Source organism: Cheilinus undulatus, linkage group 14 (assembly GCF_018320785.1).
Source record: "Cheilinus undulatus linkage group 14, ASM1832078v1, whole genome shotgun sequence".
Taxonomy (NCBI): Eukaryota; Metazoa; Chordata; class Actinopteri; order Labriformes; family Labridae; genus Cheilinus; species Cheilinus undulatus.
Window position 1 is genome coordinate 42,269,378 of NC_054878.1, and position 19,983 is coordinate 42,289,360.

A 19,983-nucleotide genomic window follows, 5' to 3' on the forward strand; every position below is an offset into this window, starting at 1 on the left:
AGCAGGACTTGGCACCTGTCCACAGTGAAGCTAAAACTACCAGAAACCGGTTTACTAACTGTGGTGTTACTGTGTTTGACTGGCCAGCCAACTGGTCTGACCTGAAACCCGTAGAGAGTCTCTGAAGAAATGTCAAGACGAAGATGAGAGACTCAACAATCCAGAAGAGCTGAAGGCTGCTACTAGAGGAAGCTAGCAGTGCCACAGACTGATCGCCTCCATGCCCCGTCTCATGGACGCAGTAATAAGAAGAAGCTCCAACTATACTGAGTCCAGTCCATAAATTATCATAATTTTCCAGAAGATCAACATTTCTGTATTATAAATCCTTTTTTCTGGACTGATGTTTGAGAAAAAAGTCACTTTGTATGAGATGAATCTAGATTATATGGAGGTTTTACTTCTTGAAGTAAATCACAGGAAAAAATAAACTTTTTCATGACATTCTATTTTTTTGCGATGCACCTCTATAAGTCTGAGAGGTCATGCATGCGTGTTCGTTATTTCCTCAGTTTTCTGTGATAAATTTTGGTTGTTTTCCAGAGATCTCATCAAAGGGAGGCCAGCCTTTTAACCCTGCAACAGGGAGATAAAAAGGGTCCTTATTATCACAGGAAATGGAGTGAGATGAAATATATGGACGTTTGTCTGTTTAGGGCTTCTGTACATATAACAGCGTTACAGCATGACAACCCACTTTTGGGCCACGACCCACCAGTTGAGAACCCCTGTCTTAAACAGTATAATGCAAAAGCTCAACTGAATCCTGATATTTGCAGCCTGTAAAAGTTTGTCATTTAAGTGTGAAACTACATCTGAGACATCACTAAAGCATCTCTAAAACAAACTTTCTGACCCACAGATTTTTACAGCAAATCTAATGATCACAAAACTGGCAGTCCAAAGCTTCCCTTACAGGAAGTGACTTATTTAATACGCTCTTAAAGGCGATAGCAGATGGCGACAAATAGCAGATAGCTCTATGACTTCACTGGTGGAGCTTTGTTATGGTTTGAGGATGCAAGGATCATTGTGAGGTTTTGAAAATGAATAAAAAAATCAATTTTTGAAAGAGTGAGTGGTAGCCCTACAATTAATCAGCTCTCAAACGTATGCACACCGTTCAGTATAACACCTTCTTGGTAAGAGTATGTTGGAATCACAGTGACATGTGCATGTTCAGACACGGCTTACTTTAAACCTCTGTACTTGACTGGAACGATAAACGCGATCAAAATGAAAGTTTGCCAAAGTTTCTAGACTTTATTTAAACCAACCCACCATTTCTCTGACTCTTAAAACAAACTGATCACTTCTTACATTTGGCCTCCAAGGGTTTACAGATCATTACTCCAAAAATGCAAATTTTCACATTTATTACCAGGCTATCAAATTCATAAAATACATTATTTCTCTCTTGATGCAAGCTCCAAGCTGCCTCTTTATCTTCTTCATTCTTAACACCTACTGTTTCTCCCTTTCAAATACGATTCTAGATCATTGTGAGGTTTTGAAAACCCACAAAAGTGTCAGAAAACTAATAAAGATTTTGAAAATAGTAGAAAAGAAACAAACATTTAGGTTGCCTATGCAACAGCAATTCAAAGCTGTATTGTATTTCTAAATTGCTCATTCCTTTTTGGGGTCACGTGGCTTTGAGCCTCTCCCAGCTGTCATCGGGTGAGAGGCAGGTCTGCAGGTCTGATATAGAGAAATAACCAGGCATGCTAAAAATCACATCTACGGGCAATTTAGAGTCACCACTTCACCTAACAAACATGTCTCTGGTGGTGAGAGGAAGCCGGAGTACATGGAGAGAACCCATGCATGCAAACTCTGCACAGAAAGGCCCTGACTGGGATTCAAACCAGGAACCCTCTTTCTGTGAAGCAACAGCGCTAACCACTGTGCCACCGTGGGAGTCTGCTTTGTTGGCATTTTCATGGGAATTTGGGAAATTTGTTTGTGAATTTTGAGGAGTTGGATTTGGAATACGGGGTAGGGGGTTGTACTTTGACATTTCAGGGAATTTTCTCAGAGGTTTGGGTGTTTCTGTCATTTTCATGGAATTATGGGGAAAATAATGGTATATTTTTTTAAGAAATTGTAAAGAAATTTGGAGTAGTAGTTGGTCTGTAACTTGGGGAATGAGATTGCAATTTTTCAGGAGTTTGCTTGGGATTTTTGTGGACATTTTTAAAGTGAATTTAAGGATTTATGATTAAGTGTGACTGAGTGTGCAATTTTTTTTTGAAAATATTTTGGAAAGGTAAATTCCAAGAAATGTTTTTTTAAAGACAAGTCTGATGTTTTAACTTATCATGTCCTACTTATCCCAAAGAAGTGAGAGAAACTTAAAACAAAATCTCAGGTCTCAGGAGGTTAAATCTCCTGTGTGCTCTAAGACCACCTCCCCAAACAGACACAGGCATGGTGTCCAGGTACCATACACTTTTGAGTCAAGGGAACTTGGAATAGGCCTAGGTTCCTAATGTTAAACCATCAGAAGCATTTTGCCATTTCTGATGCATTTCATGAATTTTTTGGAAGGTATGAGCTGAACAGGAAGAAAGCAAACTCAGTGTTTTGGTTTCTAATGTGGTCTTTATATCACTTAAGTTGTTTAGGCTCTCTTTACACAGAATTTACCGTTCACTGGGCAATAACTAGACAATCATATGCTTTTCAAGACTGTTGTTTTCAGTAGTCTCTGTCTGTCCTTGGAAACTCATTTAAATAAATCTAAACTATCACATTCAAATGCAGCACATCGTAACACTGAACTCTGATTTAAGCAGATCAAACTGCAGTTGTAGCAGCAGCGTCTGAGGCCTCGCTCTGACTCCTCTGCACAGTCTGCAGCCTCCGAGCTGTTGTGAGTGGGGTTGACATGTCATGTACGCTGGTGTGATAGTTTAACATTCCAGCTGTCTGCTCTGGTTGCAGCCGGCCACCTCACACATCCCGCCCGCCGGCCGTTCTGTGATCTGCTCGGCTGCACGCTTGCCAGTCTGGCCGGCTTTTTTTTCTTCTTTCCTCCGCTGCCTCTGCCCGTCATTATCACAGTTTTTCCTGTCGGTTGGCCTGTCGTACTGTCTACGCTTCATCATAAAAACCTGGAGTCAACGCTGATTTGGAGAAGCCTAAACTGGTGTGTCAAAAACCTTGAGCTAGTTCCAGAGGATATATTTTTAGGATGTCAAACTAGCACAAAAACTAAGAGGAGGAAACACGGAAAGTGGATTCAGACTGCAGCAGTGGTGTTCCAACTGCAGAATGTCATATATCCTGACATTTTAATACTTTAAATAACACTTTACTGCAAAGACAACAGCAGAATTAAGGAACTTTTAGTGATAATACTTCAGTCTTGTTTGCTATGCAAAACACTTGTTGCCCTCCATATTTGTTTCTCTTCTGATGTCACACTTGATCACAGAAGTTTCTGTGAAATCTGTGGAATCTCACAGTGAAGTCTTTTAAACGTCATATGAGCAACTTGTAAGAAGTTGAAGCTGAGGCCAGGTTTTTATTTCTGGAATAGGTCTTGTTTTTTGTACAGGCGTGAAAGTCCTGCACAGTGCTGCTTCTATACATACAGCGCATTCAGAAAGGATTCAGACCCCCTTCACTTTTTTTCTATTTTCTCAAGTTGCAGCCTAATGCTACAGTCAAAAAAAATCATTTTTATTCTCTTTAATTTACACTCAGTAAGCCATCATCACAACCTGAAAACAGAATTTTAAAAATTGTTCAAATTGATTAAAAATAAAACATTGAAAAATCCCATTGAAATAAGTATTTAGATCCTTTAGCTCAGGTTCCTCCCATTTCTCTCATCTCTGCTGAGATGTTTCTACACCTTGACTGAAGTCTACCTGTGCTACCACCCTGATACCGCCACCACGTCCCCTCCCTCCCCAGCCATGGTGAGGCAAAGCATCTGCCTCAGTATGTGCTGCTTGGGGACTATCATGGCGACGCGCTGTCGGTGCTCACAGTCAGTCAGTCGCACCCATGGTTTCACTGGATGACTGAATGTCATGTCAGAGGGTGAATATTCCTCTATTCCTCCCGGCATTGTGAGTATTTTCGCTACAATTTGCTCTCTTTCTCTCCGTTACGCTCCAACTACAACCACCGCTTTCCTCGTCTCCTGGACCGGGAGTGTGTCTTTCAAAACTCTCTCTCCAAAACTTTGAATAGAAACACACCCACAAATGCTGCTGGGATTGAAGTTACTCATTTCTGCAATCTCCTGGTGTAAAGTAGTAACAACATTAGGCACCATATTTGAAGCTAGAGCCTGTTTAATTCAGAAATGTTGCTTGTCGCAATTTTGTGACTCTGGCGCTTAAAGGGTTTAACTTAGTGGATATGATTTGGAAAGGCTCACACCTCTCTCTAAAACCAAGCCATGAGGCCAAAGGAACTCTCTCTGCTCAGAGACAAATGGAAGAAGTTTGGCCCAACCAAGACTCTTCCAAGAGGTGGTTGCCCGGCCAAACTGAGCAATCAGGGGGAGAAGGACCTTAGGCCCTGTCCCAAAAAGCCCTCAGTGAACATGGCATTGTTTCAAGAAGTGTCTTTATGAGCACAAAATCATTGAAAATGCTGCGGTATATATGTCAGGCATGTAAGTGGCGCTGTAATGCTGTCAAAGAAATACGCCTAAAACAGAGAAGAAGAGCGAATGCAGCCAAAACTTTCTCCTGGCTGCCCTCCACAGTGGCTCTCAGAACCTTTGGAGTCTGCTGTTCTCCTTGACTATTTGTTGCTCACTGTGGTAGAAGAGGAGCTGAATAGCTTCTGCTGCACAAACACAGTCATGCAATATGCCATTGTCATTGTTGTTGTCATAGTTAATGCACATAGGTTAAGGGGGCTGTGACATGATAGTTTCAGAAAAGATGCACTCGGTTGTATACATGGACGTGGAAGGGTGGAGAATATAGATTTTGGTTGGTCTTTTTTGCTCCCAAAACCCCTGTTCTGTGTGGATGAAACCCCAATAGGATAGAACATTTTAGCAGATTCTCCTAAACTCATCTCTGTGTGCAAGAGAGGTGACCAAGAACCTGATGGTCTCTCTGACTGAGCTCCAGAGATCCTGTGTGGAGATGGGACAAAGTTCCAGAAGGACAACATTCACTGCAGCCCCCTTCACTGATCTGGGCTTTATGGCAGAGTGGCTAGATGGGAGCCTCTACTCAGCAACGTTGCTAAGCAGATGGAAATGCCAGACTCCATGTTTGCCATCAGGCAAGTCCACCTTGAAAAGCTCCAGTCTACAATGTTTGTAATGAACTGAACACTGTTCAGACCAATCAGCATCATTTAAAGAGGCGGTAGCAATGGGCGGGGTTAACTTATACAAGCTCATTGCAATGGCTGCCTCCAGTGCGGTGATTAGCTTGGATGTAACTACAACATAGCGGCGGTTTTGTCAAAGCACCATTTCTCTATCAAAACAAAAGCAAAGAGCAACACTGAAACTTTTAATGACAGAAAAGTTGTTTTTGCTCTTCTCCCCTTCTGCTTCAGCATGTTTTTACAATCGTTACGGTGAGCAATTGCTGCTGTATGCAATGGCTGCTGCCGCAGTAGCTGTTAGCTTTGATGTAGCTGTAGGAAAGTGGCAGCTGACCGGCCTTGGCATCAATTTTATTCAACAAGAAGCTCCCCCATTCATGACAAAAGCAGTGGTAGCCTGTCAGCTCAAGAGAAGGCCATGCACACGTCATTTTGTCTATTGCTCTGATTGGCCCGTCATGAATGTGACGGATAAGAGTGTTCCCCCAGTCCCCTTTCAAGAATGTTTTGAAGAGTCCTGCCCTACCCAAACATTTTTCCCAGATAAATGTGAAATATATCCATGCAATGGATAAATCAAACAGTCTATCTGGCGTGCTATCTCCACATGAAAGCCCACTTAGAGTTTGGAAAAACTCTAAATTTGGTTGGAGTTTTTGCAACTAGAAATCCAAATGAAGGTCATGAGGGCTTGCAGGATACCATTGATGGCTTGGTTTTTGCTCTGTTATGCATTGCCAGATTTGTGGCCTTTTATGGAGGTATCTTCCCTAATCATATGATCATGTGTTTCATGATATGATATGATATTTAAAAAAAAATCTGCTTTCACTTAGTCATGATGGGGTACTGAGTGTAGATTAACGAGAATGTAGATATTTTTTAATAGTAGCATCAGGCTGCAACATCAGAAAATAGAAAAAAAGGGAAGGTTGTCTGAATACTTTCTGATTGCACTGTACAGTCCATGTTTTGTTTTATTTGAAACCCTGACCATGGTCTGCAATGGCTCTGAAATTAGTTAAGCTTTGAATAAAGTCTAGCTTATCAGTCGCCTCATAGTGGAAGAGAAATTACTCTCTTGCTTTAAATATTCACATAAATCTGCCTAGAATCACTTGAAAGTGTGATGTGGTGAAAAACCAACAAACAAGTAAAGATTATAAACTGATACCAATACTAACTGACTCCTATGTACATTTGGAAACACCAGTGATGTTCTGGAATAATGCAAATAAAGGAATGTGTTTTGGGCAAGTGGGCAAAAACATGCAAAATTATGTGTAGTGTAAATATTAAAATACTAATGCATCGAAAACAAATTTAGTGACCGTGCTGAAGCTTCTTAAGATCATTATTGCCTAAAGTACAACAAATGTGTCACAAAAATAATCTTTTTTATAAGTCTGGATGACAGTATCTACCTATAAGAGTCCCAAAGTTTATCTTTAGCTGATTAAACTGCTCCGTCACCTCTAGGTGAGTTTCTCAAAGAGGCTGCAGCTTTTTCAAATGAAAGAAGAAACACTGATTTTTTTGATAAATGGGTTTGAAAATATAGAAATTCTGCAAAGAAAAACATAGATTCCTCTCTTTAAAGGGGTTATGCTTTTCTGAGAGATAGGTAGAGTGATAGTCAGACAATATTTTCACAGGAAACCTCCACAACCAGTACACCCAGTGACCCAAGCGCCTGCCTGTCTGCCAGTTTTGTGTCCAGTCGGTTGAAAAAAAGCCCCTCATCTTCTCTTCTGTTGATCCTGAGCAGTGCCTCCCGTTCACACACCGTGTCTTCTTTAAATAACTGTACAAAGAAGAAGAAAAAGAAAGGACTGCAGCTCGGGAACTCTCTGGTTTTTGGACTACTGTACAGCTGTAGGAAACACTATTTTCACAAACGTGGCACCTTCGCATCTCCCTCTCCTTACACGTCTTCTCCTTTTGTGAGCGGCTGGGTTGTTCAGATAAATTTTTACAGCTGTTTTCTGAATTGGCACTTGACACATAACTAAATAAATAAATAAATATATCGAACACCATCAGTAGCTCTAAGTTTCTGTGTGGTGAGACATCACCCTGTCTCCTCCTGCTTTGTACCAGCTTGTTCAGATTTCCTGGAGTTCAAGAGACACAAGGAGCGTCTGTAAGCCGTGCGTTTGGTTCAGTATGTGCACATGTCAGTCACGTGTTTGTGTGTTTAAATACTGACTCCAGTAAGCTTCAATACTACTGCTGCTGAAAGCGTACTTTAGTCCAAAGAGAGCAGTGGCTGCATGTTGTCTTCTTCACTCTTCACTTTGTCCGGTCGTTTCAGGACGCCCGGTTCCACCACAGACTGAGACCTGCAGCAACACAATAAAGAACATGAGAGTTGAGAAAAAGGTCTTCACTGTTCTACTGAATTTAGGGGACATCAGTGAATTGAACAGTAAACTATGCACAGCTGAGTTAATCAGGCCTCAGCTAATTTAACTTCCACTCTTACCATCTTCCCTCTCATCCTCCCAGGTCTCCTTCAGCTGGTTTGGTTTTGTTTGTTTTCCACATTCATTCTCTCTCTGCATTCATGATTGAGCTAACTAACCAAATTGTTACTATTTTATGGGGGCTCATCCGGTATAACTTGAAATTGAGGCAACATTTGATACTTGACAAATGGGGGCCCACATGGGATCATTTGGATTTTGTTTGAAATTTGGTACTTGAAAAATGGGGTCTTATCCAGGATGACTCATAATTGGTTTAGTAATTGCTTCTTGACAAGATGGGGTTCATTCGGGATAAATCAGAATTTGTTTAATATTCCAAGCTTAACCAATGGGGACTTGTCCAGTATAACTTGGAATTCAGTTGATATTTGCTACATGAGAAATGGGGGCTTGTCTGGGATAACTTTGCTTTTGTGTGATATTTGCTACATGAAATATGGGGGCATGTCTGGGATAACTTTGATTTTGTTTGATATTTTCAATTTGACAAATGGGGGCTTGTCTGGGATAACTTTGATTTTTTTTAATATTTGCTACATGGAAAATGGGGGCTTGTTTTGGATAACTTTGATTTTGTTTGATATTTGCTACATGAAAAATAGGGGCTTGTCTGGGATAACTTTAATTTTTTTTAATATTTGCTACATGAAGAATGGGATACTTGGATTTTGTTTGATAATTACTATTTAACAAATTGCGGCTCATCTAGTATAAATTGGACTTGTTTGATACTTTTGGCTTAACAAACAGGGGTTTGTCAACATAACTCGGATTTCATTTGATCTTTTTCTACATGAAAAATAGATGCTTGTCTAGGAAAACTTGGATTTTGTTTGATCTTTGGTACTTGACAAATGGGGACTCACCCAGAACTTATCTGATTTTTCCTGTTACACACATGGGGGCTTGTCTGGGATACATTGGACTTTGTTTAATGTTTGCTACTTGACAAACTGGGACAGGTATGCAAAAATTAGAATTTTGTTCAGTATTTGCTACTTGACAAACTGGGGGCTTATATGGGATAAATTGGATTTTGTTTGCTATTTGGTACTTGATGAATGGGGGCTCATCTGGAATAAGAATGATTTAGTACAGTGGCTGCTAATTAAAACATGGGGGCTTGTCAGAGATTACTTGGATTTCTGATGATATCTAGTCCTGGACAAACAGGGTGCTTGGCAATCAGTTGTAAGGTTGTGTAATGACACTTTGTTGGGCGTTTGTTTTTTCAGTTTGTATTTAGTTATTTTGGTGAGTTTGAGCTTTGTGAAGTACCGTTCACTAGACTTTGAGTAACTTGAGAAACAAGTTCAACATACACAAGAGCAAGTTTGAGAAATATATATAAAAAAGTATACTGTAAATGCTAACTGCCTCAGAGACATCACTGCTTGCATTACCTCTTCATGGTTTTCGGGGACATGTTTTTCTCCAGGTCTCTCTCCAGGTCTTGTACTGACAGGGTGTAAGACTCTGGGCAATAGTCTGTCTCCTCGTCGTAGGCGTGGTCCAGCAGCGTCCGTGCCCACGTGCCCATATCATACGGTGGCATCATCCCGCCAAGCTCTGAGGGTAGGATCTCAGGATGGATGAGCTGGTGGAGGCTGTTCAGGTTGTTACCATGCATGAAGATCTGCAGACAGGAGTCATACTAGTAAGACTGACCTTCTGGAGGGTTGATGTTAGGTGAAATTTACTCAGCTTTTTCATCCTTAGATTTATTTTATTCATTTGAATTAATAAGGAATACAAGGGCAGGATTGATGTGGTACTACCGAAGCATATATACTTTGGTTTTTGCTGCTTTTATGATATATTGTCTTGACTCACCCTCTTCCTGGTCTTGTCTTTGAGGAAGGGTCTTATGACGGTGTAGAGAGCATGGATGTACCATGGCTGGTTCACAAAGTGAATGCCTCCAAATCTGGCAGGAAAACTGTCCTGTAGGGAAAGCAAACAAAGAAAATGTAAGTAAAGGTCAATCATACGTCCCTCGTCTTTCGTGTTTACATATAAAAGGATGCTTTGTTATAAATGAAACCTTGGTTTGTATCACAGTGTTTGAAGGATTCTCTAACAAGATGATTTATAGACTCTGAGCAGCTTTTGGACAAAGAGACAGTCTCAATCAGGATTTTTTTACTCTGCTTTGACTTCCAGCAAATGAAAAATTGCCTCTGTGAGTTTCCAGTCCCTTTGCATTAGATTAGTTCTGTAAATGGGCTCTAATCTCATCGTCAATAGGAAATGGTTCGGTCTATTTTGGAGTCAGCGCAGCACAAAGCCTAAGGGAGACGAGCCCTTGTTCCTGCAGGTTAGTGAGTGTCGTCTGGGCCCGATACTGTTTCCTAGAATGCCGGACAGATACAATTATGATAATTACACTGCACTGTGTGAGTCACATTTTGGCTGAGGTCCATCAGTTTAACATCATGTAGTGATATAACCGAGCTGGCTGATGAAAAAGGCGCTGGACAGACGTTTATACGAGGCTGGTCTCGGTGTTCAGAGGAGACAGAGACAGCGAGAGTCTCTGAGGTCAGGCCCGGATTGCAAATGAGGGTTTGACCAATTTAAGGCATAAAGTCGCCGCCGCTGGCTGTGGCAGTGACGTTGTCTACCAGTCTCTCTATGAACAGAGATTTACTTGATCTGAACTGTGTGTATGTGTTTGCATGAAAACTGCTTTTGTCCCCTGCATCTATGAGGCCTGTTAGCCGTGCGCATCCTAAAAATAAACACAGTTTGGACACAAGATGTGATATGTACATGAATGATAAAGGCAAAAGGGACAACAGAGTGAAAAGGGAAAACAATGGGATATTTTGTACGTGTACGCAGGAAAACATGGCTGAACAAAAGGGTTGAAATTTAACGTAGATACTCACACATGCTTTGAGTCAAAGAGAACTTACATCAAAACTTTTTACAAAATATATGAATCCGAGTAAATGGATCAACCTGACACACCAGAGAGACTTTTTAAATTTATCTATTTTATTGGATATATTTTGATTTTTCTCTTGCATACAAAGAATTGTAAAAGGGCATAACTTTTCAAAAACTTCTCAAAAGGAGATTGGACAATCTTTCTGTCTGTCACATTTATTACTGGCCAATCAGAGTGACAAGAAAAAAAACGAGGTAGTCGGCATGCCAAGATCTGGTAGTAACCTGCTTAACCTGCTGAGGTCCACAGACAGGGGGTGCTGTAGTCCACAACAAGTAGCCCTCGTTGTTGGAAAAAACTCATGCCTAGGCTGGTTGGGAGAAATGCAAAAACATGTCCTCCAATAAGACAAGCTTTCAGTATGACTCTTTGACCTTGTTGTGAAAAAGAATGTGACCCAGTTTGGTTAAAAATGCAGCTGAACTAGAGATAATCGCTCAAAGAGGTAAACACGATTTAAAACGATACAAGACAATACAATGAGATAGGACATGATTTGAAATGATTGGATATTGGCTTTGGTGATATGGTCTAGAATCATATCATGGCATTTGTCTTGCCTTTGATGGAAACAGTATTGTATCACGGTATTACACAATTAAAACAAGAGCAAAAACCTGATGGTTACTCTGACTAAGATCCTAGGTGGAGTTGGGACAAAGTTCCAGAAGACAGCCATCACTGCAGCCCTCCGCTGATCTAGGCCTTATGGCAGAGTGGCTAGGTGGAAGCCTCTCCGCAGTCCAAAACACATGAAAGTCCACTTGGAGTTAGCAAAAAAGCACCTGAAGAACTCTCAGACTGTGAGAGACAAGATTCTCTGGTCTAAGTTAACCAAGATTGAACTGTCTGGTCTCAATTTTAAAGGCTATGTTTGGATGAAACCAGGTACCACTCATCACCTGCCCAATACCATCCCAACAGTGAAGCATGGTGGTGACAGCATCATGCCGTGGGGGTGATTTTCCCCAGCAGGTACTGGTAGACCTGTCAGGGTTGAGGGAAAGCTGAATGGAGCTAAGTAGAGAGATATCCTCAATGGCAACCTGTTCCGTAGTGCTCAGGCCCTCAGACTGGGCCGAAAGTCCACCTTTCAACTTGACAATGACCGCCAAGACAATACAGGAGTGACTTAGAGACAACTGTGAATGTCCTAGAGTGGCCTAGCCAGAACAATGACTTAAACCCTGTTGAACTTCTCTGGAGAGACCTGAAAATGGTAGTCCACTGATGCTGCCTATCAAACCTGACTGAGCTTGAGAGGATTTGTTGCATCATATTCAAAGCATCGAGGCTGTAATGGCTGCAAAAGGTGCTTCAACTACACAAGTAAAGGGTCTGAATACCTGTCAATGTTACTTTTTAGTTCTTTCTTTCTGATAAATTTGCAAACATTTCAGGAGTTTCACTTTGTCGTTATGGGGTACTGAGTGTAGATCAACAAGAGACAGAATGTATATCTTATAATCAAATTTAAATAAACACTAAACAGGTTTGTGAATATCATGTTTTAACCAGGACAATAATAAAGAGATTTATTTTGGTTAGACCACCCCTTCCCCCTCGACTGTCAGATCTCTGACTCTGGACCTCCGGCCTGCTCTCAGCTCTGACACATATTTTCACTTTGATGAAGGGACCTGCTGCATTATACATGAAACACCCAAAATGGAGTATGAACTGCATGGTCTCTGCTGCACCGGAGGGACCGGGGGAGGAGGAGGAGAAACCGGAGCCAAAGGTTTGATCTGCTCTTACTCCACTGATGTCTGAAGGAAATGAAAAAGGTGTAAGAAGAGTGTTCAAACAGGGGTGGAGGGCACAGCTGCTGTGAGATTAATACAGGGAAAGGAGATGCAAGGGAGAGCCAAAGATGTTCAGAGGCAGGAGGGATGGAGAGGAGAAGCAGATACGTTTTTAAATAAACTCTCCACAACAAGCTTTTGATGCTGTTTTACAGTAAATATAAAAACCCGCCAGTTTTCCTTAAGTTTCAGTTCAAACAGATGATTTTTTTAAACAAACTGGAAGTACTCCCTGTGTCTGTGAGGTTTACAGTAAGACAAAGTGAGATTGAGGTGGGTTTTCTCCAAGACCTTGTACCTCCAAAATGTCTGGATTTTATCCTTGTCAGAGAGGAGGTCTGTGCAAAGTTCAAAGAAAATCTCTCGTGTTGTTGAGATATCACATTTACAAGAATGGCCTGCACTGTCGCAGAGATGGGCAAAAAGACAGAAAACCCTAAAACTTATTGCCATCTTGGAGGCATAAACACAGATTCTAAAAGCTTTAAAGAATTTGCAACCAAAGGAAACCAGATCAAGTGTCAATCTGTTTCTGTAGCAGTTTTCAGTACTTGTTCTAATTCATCTTATCATATTCCTTGTTAAAAATATTCTCTACTAATCCAAAGAATAGAAACAGCAAGGCTGCTAAATGTGGTCAGAGCAGAAGGAAATAGCTGTTCTTGGACAATCACCTATAAAAGAGGAGAAACTAGGCATTTTAAATGACAAAAATTTAAAAAAATTAGGAAGGAAATACTTAAGAAGCCTTGATTTAATGGAAAAATAATTTAAAAAGCCAACATGTTTCGTCCATACAAACATCCAAACAGGATTTACAAATCAACCGTTACACTAATAATTATTTTAGAATGAATTTTCTTTCCATACGCGATCCATTATTCTCTGTATTCCCTCGCTTTTACCAAATATGGCGTTCCTCAGGGAATAAGTTTAGATCCCCTACTTTTCTCTATTTCTATCAAGGATTGTTATTATAAACATCATACATATAAATCATACATCATATATATAAACATCAACATTCAACTCAGTCTCTATGCAGATTACTTTCATATTTACATGTCAATCAAAGCCATTCAAGCCTTCAAACAGGGCGAACAAATCAATCATTACAGCTTGGCCTCTCCAGAAGAGTATTTTAATCCCTCTGAAGGTCCACCAATCCATCTTATCATCACATTTGTATTGTATGTTTAAATATCTTCCTGCCCACAGATGTCAGTTAGCTTTATATCTAACTCTGGCCCCTGTCAAACGACTAAGCACTGTAGAAATACTAAAGGGCCATTTCTTTTCTTATGCTACCCAAAATGAACGGAAAGGAATCTAGGTAGTTATAAAAGCTTAATCTGTGTTATCCAAAACTTTTAAGGATTGATATTAAAATAATAAATTTTCAACTCAGTTTCTACGCAGATGACTTTTATATTTCTATCAATCAAACCAAACATTGAACAAGCCTCTTCATAACTGCTTTACCTTAAAAAGATTAATATAAGTTGAATGATGCCCTCAAATTTTAGAATGACTTTTCTTCACCAAAATGTGTAGAAAAAAATCTTTTCAGTTCCAAACGCTTACAATAGCCTTCTTTTACCAATTATGGCATTCCCCAGGGCATAAGTTTAGGTCCCCTACTTTTCTCCTTTTGAATGTTATTCTTAAGGAATGTCATTGAAAACATCATTCAGCTCTATGAAGATGACTTACAAATTTATATCAATCAAATCGAACATCAAACCAGCCGCTTCATAACTGCTTCAGCTCGAAAAGTGAGTTTTAGATGAATGATGCCCTCAAATTTTAGAATGACTTCTTCACCAAAATGTGCAGAAAATAATCATTTCAGATCCCAAAGCTTATAATTGCCAGCTTTTACAAATTATGGCATCCAACAGGGCATAATTTTGGTCCCCAACTTTTCTCCTTTTGAATGCTCTTCTTGAGGGATGTTATTGCAAACATCAATATTCAACTCTGTGCAGACAACTTTCATATTTTTGTCAGTCAAACCAAACATCAAACCAGCTTGTCATATCTGCGTAAGCCTGGAAAGTGAATTTTAGATGAATGATGCCCTCCATGTATGGATTGCCATGGCAATATTTGCTTTTTCATCGCGCTCCATTTATTTTTGGTTTTATTCTCTTTTATACATAAACAACACTCCCTGTATCCACCTGATATGTATCCTATTCAAATGATCTTTTATAAGTTTATTTTATATTAACAAAACACACTTATAATGATCTGTAAAAGATCCAAAATAGAACAAAAACATAAAATATATCAATGATTATTGAAGAATTGAATAAGACTCGAACACAATTACCTCCCTGATTGGAAATAAGACATTTAATTTGCAAATCTATGGTTGACAAATGACTGACAGTAATCCTATCTAGGAAGGCGTTCAGTGTTTGATTTGAACAACATGAGAACATGGAAAAAAATGTCCATAACAAGGTGATATTTTTTGTTTTCTCTCCTGGGGCTGCTTAAAACTGTTGACACAATCTTATTTAATCCATATGGTTAAATTTTGCTGGCTTGACGCAGTGGTTATGGCAAACTCATGTTTTATGGGTGTTGCTGTTTATCACAGCAGACGCACTAAATATAACCTCAAAATCACCGAGCTTGTTCTAAACTATGCAGAGAAAATATAAACTGATAGATCAAAACAGCAGACACGTTCCAGGCAGAAACAGCCAGGGATGTTGATAAATTTAACCTACATTCGGAGCTGCTTTAGTCCTTAAATCAGGAGGTTTGGCAGGTAAACAGCTGACATACTCAGTAAATATAGAACCTCTTAGATAGGAAACCAGGCGCTCCAACAGATTCAGCTCTCCTTGATTTCTTTTCTGGAGGAAAATGTCAATCCTAAACAAATGAACGACTCTGGGGGATTATATTTCCATCCTCACACTGCAGGTCACAGTGGTGCATCTTCAGTTACAGGAAAAGGTTGAAGAGAATTCAAGGTGACAGAAAAGTCTGTCAACATCTGCAGGACAACACGTTGACCAAGGACTCGTCTCTGAAACCAGGTTATATATAGATGCTTTGAAAGTTTCTGCCCTTAAAGCTCTCTGCTGCTTCACCTCTTAACTTGTCCTCATGGGAGCTTGCAGCGTCACTGAAGAGGATAAACACATTAGGAGCGATTTTCTCTTTAGAGCTTATTTAGCTGTAGAAAAACTGCAGCTTCCTGCTGCTTTGTGCTGTGTAGAAAAGAAGAAGATTTTCTCTTAATCTGACCTGGAGCAAAAGAATTTATAGAAAAGCTGAAAATGTTAATTGTCTTATCTCTTTGATAGAATCAAAACTCTTATAGTGTCCTATTTTAGGTCGTTTAAACTGGGGCTGTCAGCATTAAAACATGGATAAAGGTTTGATTAAGGTTTGAAATTAACACTAAATTTTAAAAGTTGCATTAATCACATAGTATTTTGTCTTTTTTGTACGTTGCCGCTGAGATACCAAAGCAAGGTGACAAGTTTCAGAACATGAACTCTGATTTATTCAAAATTTCTTTCTAAAACTTTAATTTCCTTTGTTAAAAGTCACATTTGACCACATTCATGTCCACGCCTTTTTTTAAAATCTTTGTCTCCAAACATAACCAGCTAGATCAGGTATCAGTGACAAAGTGCAGATTAGTAAACAGAGATGTTTTTCAAGTCAACAATAGAAGGAGTTAAATTTAGAGTACTCTGACTCTGTACTGTTAGTTAAAGACAGTCATATTTGATCAAGTTAACACAGTATATTGGGTGCTACTGTATTGTTCACCAAAGAAACAACAGAGCATCTTAAAGCAGTTTTTCTACTCCTGCTCCTCTTCACATTCTTTGATGGCGTTCTGTAGGAGTAACAAGCCAGGCTTGTCTACTCATCCTTCATTCATCCAATTAAAAATGACTTTTTTTCTTTAAAAAATGAAAATAAAAGTGGTTGAAACACGTAGGTGGGCATCAGGACTGTCAATGTTCAATCAGTGTCTGATGTGTGAATCTGCTGGCAGTTCAATAATATGAAAGGTTACATTATAACATACAAACAGTGCCTCTAGTATTACCCACGGGGGAACTGTTTCAGTGATTTAAGTGTTTAGTGCAAAGACTCTGATTTACCCATGACATATTTTTGATTAAAATCAGCAGATAATGATCAATCAGAGCATTTTCACTTTCTGACAGATGCCCCTGCTTACAGCACCTATCTTTAACTCAAACCAATCAAAGAACTACAAACTGAGGAGGGATTTCTTAGTTCAGCATCAAATTCCTGACACCTGGAGATGTAGGTTAAAGACACAATTTAGAGAGCGTTAAACCACCTGCTCTGCCTCCTGAAATTGTAAAAATCACTGTGTGATGGTTAAATAAATCCTTTTAACAAAATAAACCCATACAGCGGTGGCTTAGTAACGACATTTTGTTCTGTATCTTAAACCTGGCGATGACAACACTGACAGCTTCCATCTTGGCCTGTCATTTCACTTTCTCCTCTCCAATGACATGAACTCCGCCTGGATGCAGCTTCTCGTGCAACGCTGCGGTTAGAAAACCTCACAGATCCAGGGGGGACACAAACAGACAGGCTGCCACCAACACTGAGGGTTAAACACTGAGTGTGCGTTCACACGGACACCCAGCTGTAACAGTATGTGACGTGTCGACTTCTCCTCGCCGATACAAGTACAGAACGGAAGAAGTCGGCTGACCAGCAGGAGACAAAGCTGCCACTTCACTGAGACGTCTGACTGCTGGGTTAAAAAGCTGCTCACTGACTGATCAAGAAGTCCCCCTTACAGATGTTATCTACAGTATATCCTTATCAGATAAGGGTTTTTCATTGGATTTGGGGAAATTCATAGTTGAAACAAAGCAAGATATAAAAATGAAACCCATTTGTGAGTGTGTTGTAGCATGCAATGATAGTTGATTGTGTTTTTCTGTTGGACAAAGTCAAAGCCGGACCAATCAGCATCATTTGAGGAAATCAAATGATGCTACAATCCTGCTTTATTTTTACTGCAAGACTGTAAACAACAGCAGCCACTGAAGATGCTAGCATAGATGAAACAATAGTCGCAGTATTATCAGAACAGTCACAGAGTCACTCTGATGACCACTCAGCAGTCACAGAGTCACTCTGATGACCACTCAGCAGTCACAGAGTCATTCTGATGACCACTCAACCGTCACAGAGTTACTCTGATGACCACTTAACAGTCACAGAGTTACTCTGATGACCTATCAACAGTCACAGAGTTTTACGGATTACATCTCCTGTATCCTTATGCCAGCAGCAATAAAGCTAGAAAACCAAGAACTGCTTTTCCACCCCTTTTTTAATTGCATACAACACAAAAAACAACAATATCCATGTAGAGATGTCCCCTTTGCAATGCAAATTCTCTACTAACAGTCCACAATAATGGGTATATACTGAATCTGAGTCACACAGTGCTGTTATTTGCCAAAATGCACCACTGAAACGCAGCCCAAAACCATCAAATGGTTTAATTGCTCACATTAACAATTAACCCCATAGAGCCAATCACGCTGTAAACAATTTTCATTGCCGTATAAAGAACAAATCCATTAGACACTTGGAGAGATTTCACTGTAGCTGAGAGAAAAAAGGCTCAGGATTGGTCAAAGAAAAACATCACATAGAATTACTGAGATCCTCTGTTTCTGAATCTTTCTTCTTCTGATGTTTGATTTTTACACAAAAGACCTAAAAGTATGACTGAGGCCAAGATTGAGAAAAAGACGCAAGTTCTGACATCTTTGTTGGAATAAGAGAGTCTATCAGAACTCCGCCAGCCAGCAGCTGATGTTACAATATGTGACAACCCTCGTCCTCCTCCGTGTGTATGTGTCTGAGTCTGTGGTCGCACATGTTCTCCCCCTCCGTCGTGGTGTCTCAGTCTTTGTGCAGCACATCAGGTTGATGAGCTCTCTCTCCTCCGCTCTGCTCCTGTCACTTCACATCCACAGCACCATGACTAAAAATGTCCTCCAGTAAAAAGGGGGCAAAAAGTGAGTTCAGGAGGAAAAAGATGACCTCCATTTCAGAGTTTTTTTTTTTTCATCTCAGGACACAAAGTGTGGCCTGGAGCGGTGACATTGTTTCGCTGCCGGCCTGTTCTTTACAAAAAGCACCTTTATGGGCAGACTGGAGTTAAAAAAAGGAGGCTGAATCAACAGAGAGGCTTACAAAAGCAGAACTGCTTCACTGAAATGTTCAGCCACGCTTCACTTCTGGTCAGACAATGTATAAAAATGTCAGAGATGAACTCTGGAGTTCACTTCTAAAAGGTAAAGTATACCGCACAAGCTCTTCATCCATCTCACCTCTCTCTGCTTTTATACTGTCAGGTTACCAGCCTTACTTTACTCTAAGGAAAATGTTTTCTCCATCTGCTTAATGACACAATATGTAGAATTTTACCTTAAAATATCTACATTGATCACAGAATTGGTTCTTGTGTTTTGTATGTATGGTGCTAGTTTAGTTTTATTACTTACTATGGCTGCTCACAGATTTGGCTGTGCCAAACAAACCCAGAGAATGGACCCTCCCCGGTTTCAAAGCATTGATGACATCAGTGCGTGTGTGTTGGATCAGTAGCATTGGCGTTAGCATCCTTGCTAACAGTTAACTCCTGGACCTTAAAAAACTTGTCAAACTATCACTGGGTACTGAGGTTTAAGTTTTTTATCCGTGCAAATTTTTAAACTCTTTTCAACACAATTTCTGCAGTTGTGCTACTTTTTCTTTGCCCATTTTAACCCAATTTTTTGCTGTTTGTTGCCCTTTAATGGCCCTTTTTTTTGCCTCTCTTAAATATTTTTAAAACAATTTCTCCCCATTTTGCCACATTTTTGGGCCATTTTTTAACCTGTTTTTGAAGGATTTTTTTTTTTTTTTTTTTTACCTTTTTTGCCACTGTATGCCCAGCTAGAGTCTAGCTATTGTTTTGCCATTTCATTCTCATTTTTGCTACTTTTAACCCCTTTTTACCCTTTGTTTCACTTTCATGCCTTTTTTTTGCCTCTTTTAACCCCTTTTCACCAATTTGTGCCCATTTTGCTACTTTTTTTTGCCATTTTTAACCTTTTTTGGTGGTATTTTTTAAACTTCTTTTTGCCACTTTTACTCATTATTGCTGTTTTTAACCCTTTAATGCCACCTTTTTGCCTCTTTATCCCTTTATTGACACTTCTTGCCCAAGTTTATTTTAAAACCTTTATGCCACTTTTGCCACTGTATGCCCATTTCTATCTACTGGTTTGCCATTTCATGCTTATTTTTGCTACTTTAAGCCCATTTTTGCTGTTTGTTATCCTGTAATGCCACTTTTTGCCCCTTTTAACCTTTTTTTTTGCCAGTTTTTCCC

The 19,983-nt window shown here is 39.8% G+C and overlaps 1 protein-coding gene across 1 annotated transcript in view; it reads right to left on the reverse strand.

Annotated features, from left to right (window-relative positions):
* Positions 1-6,041: 6,041 nt before the first annotated feature.
* Positions 6,042-19,983, reverse strand: part of clvs2 (clavesin 2) — a 48,732-nt gene continuing 34,790 nt past the window's right edge. The window contains exons 3-5 of the mRNA XM_041805921.1: positions 9,636-9,746; positions 9,206-9,438; positions 6,042-7,655 (exon numbers count right to left, since the gene is read on the reverse strand). Coding sequence (XP_041661855.1) covers positions 7,562-7,655; positions 9,206-9,438; positions 9,636-9,746 — 438 coding nt within the window. The 3' untranslated portion in view covers positions 6,042-7,561. The remainder of the gene's footprint in view (positions 7,656-9,205; positions 9,439-9,635; positions 9,747-19,983) is intronic.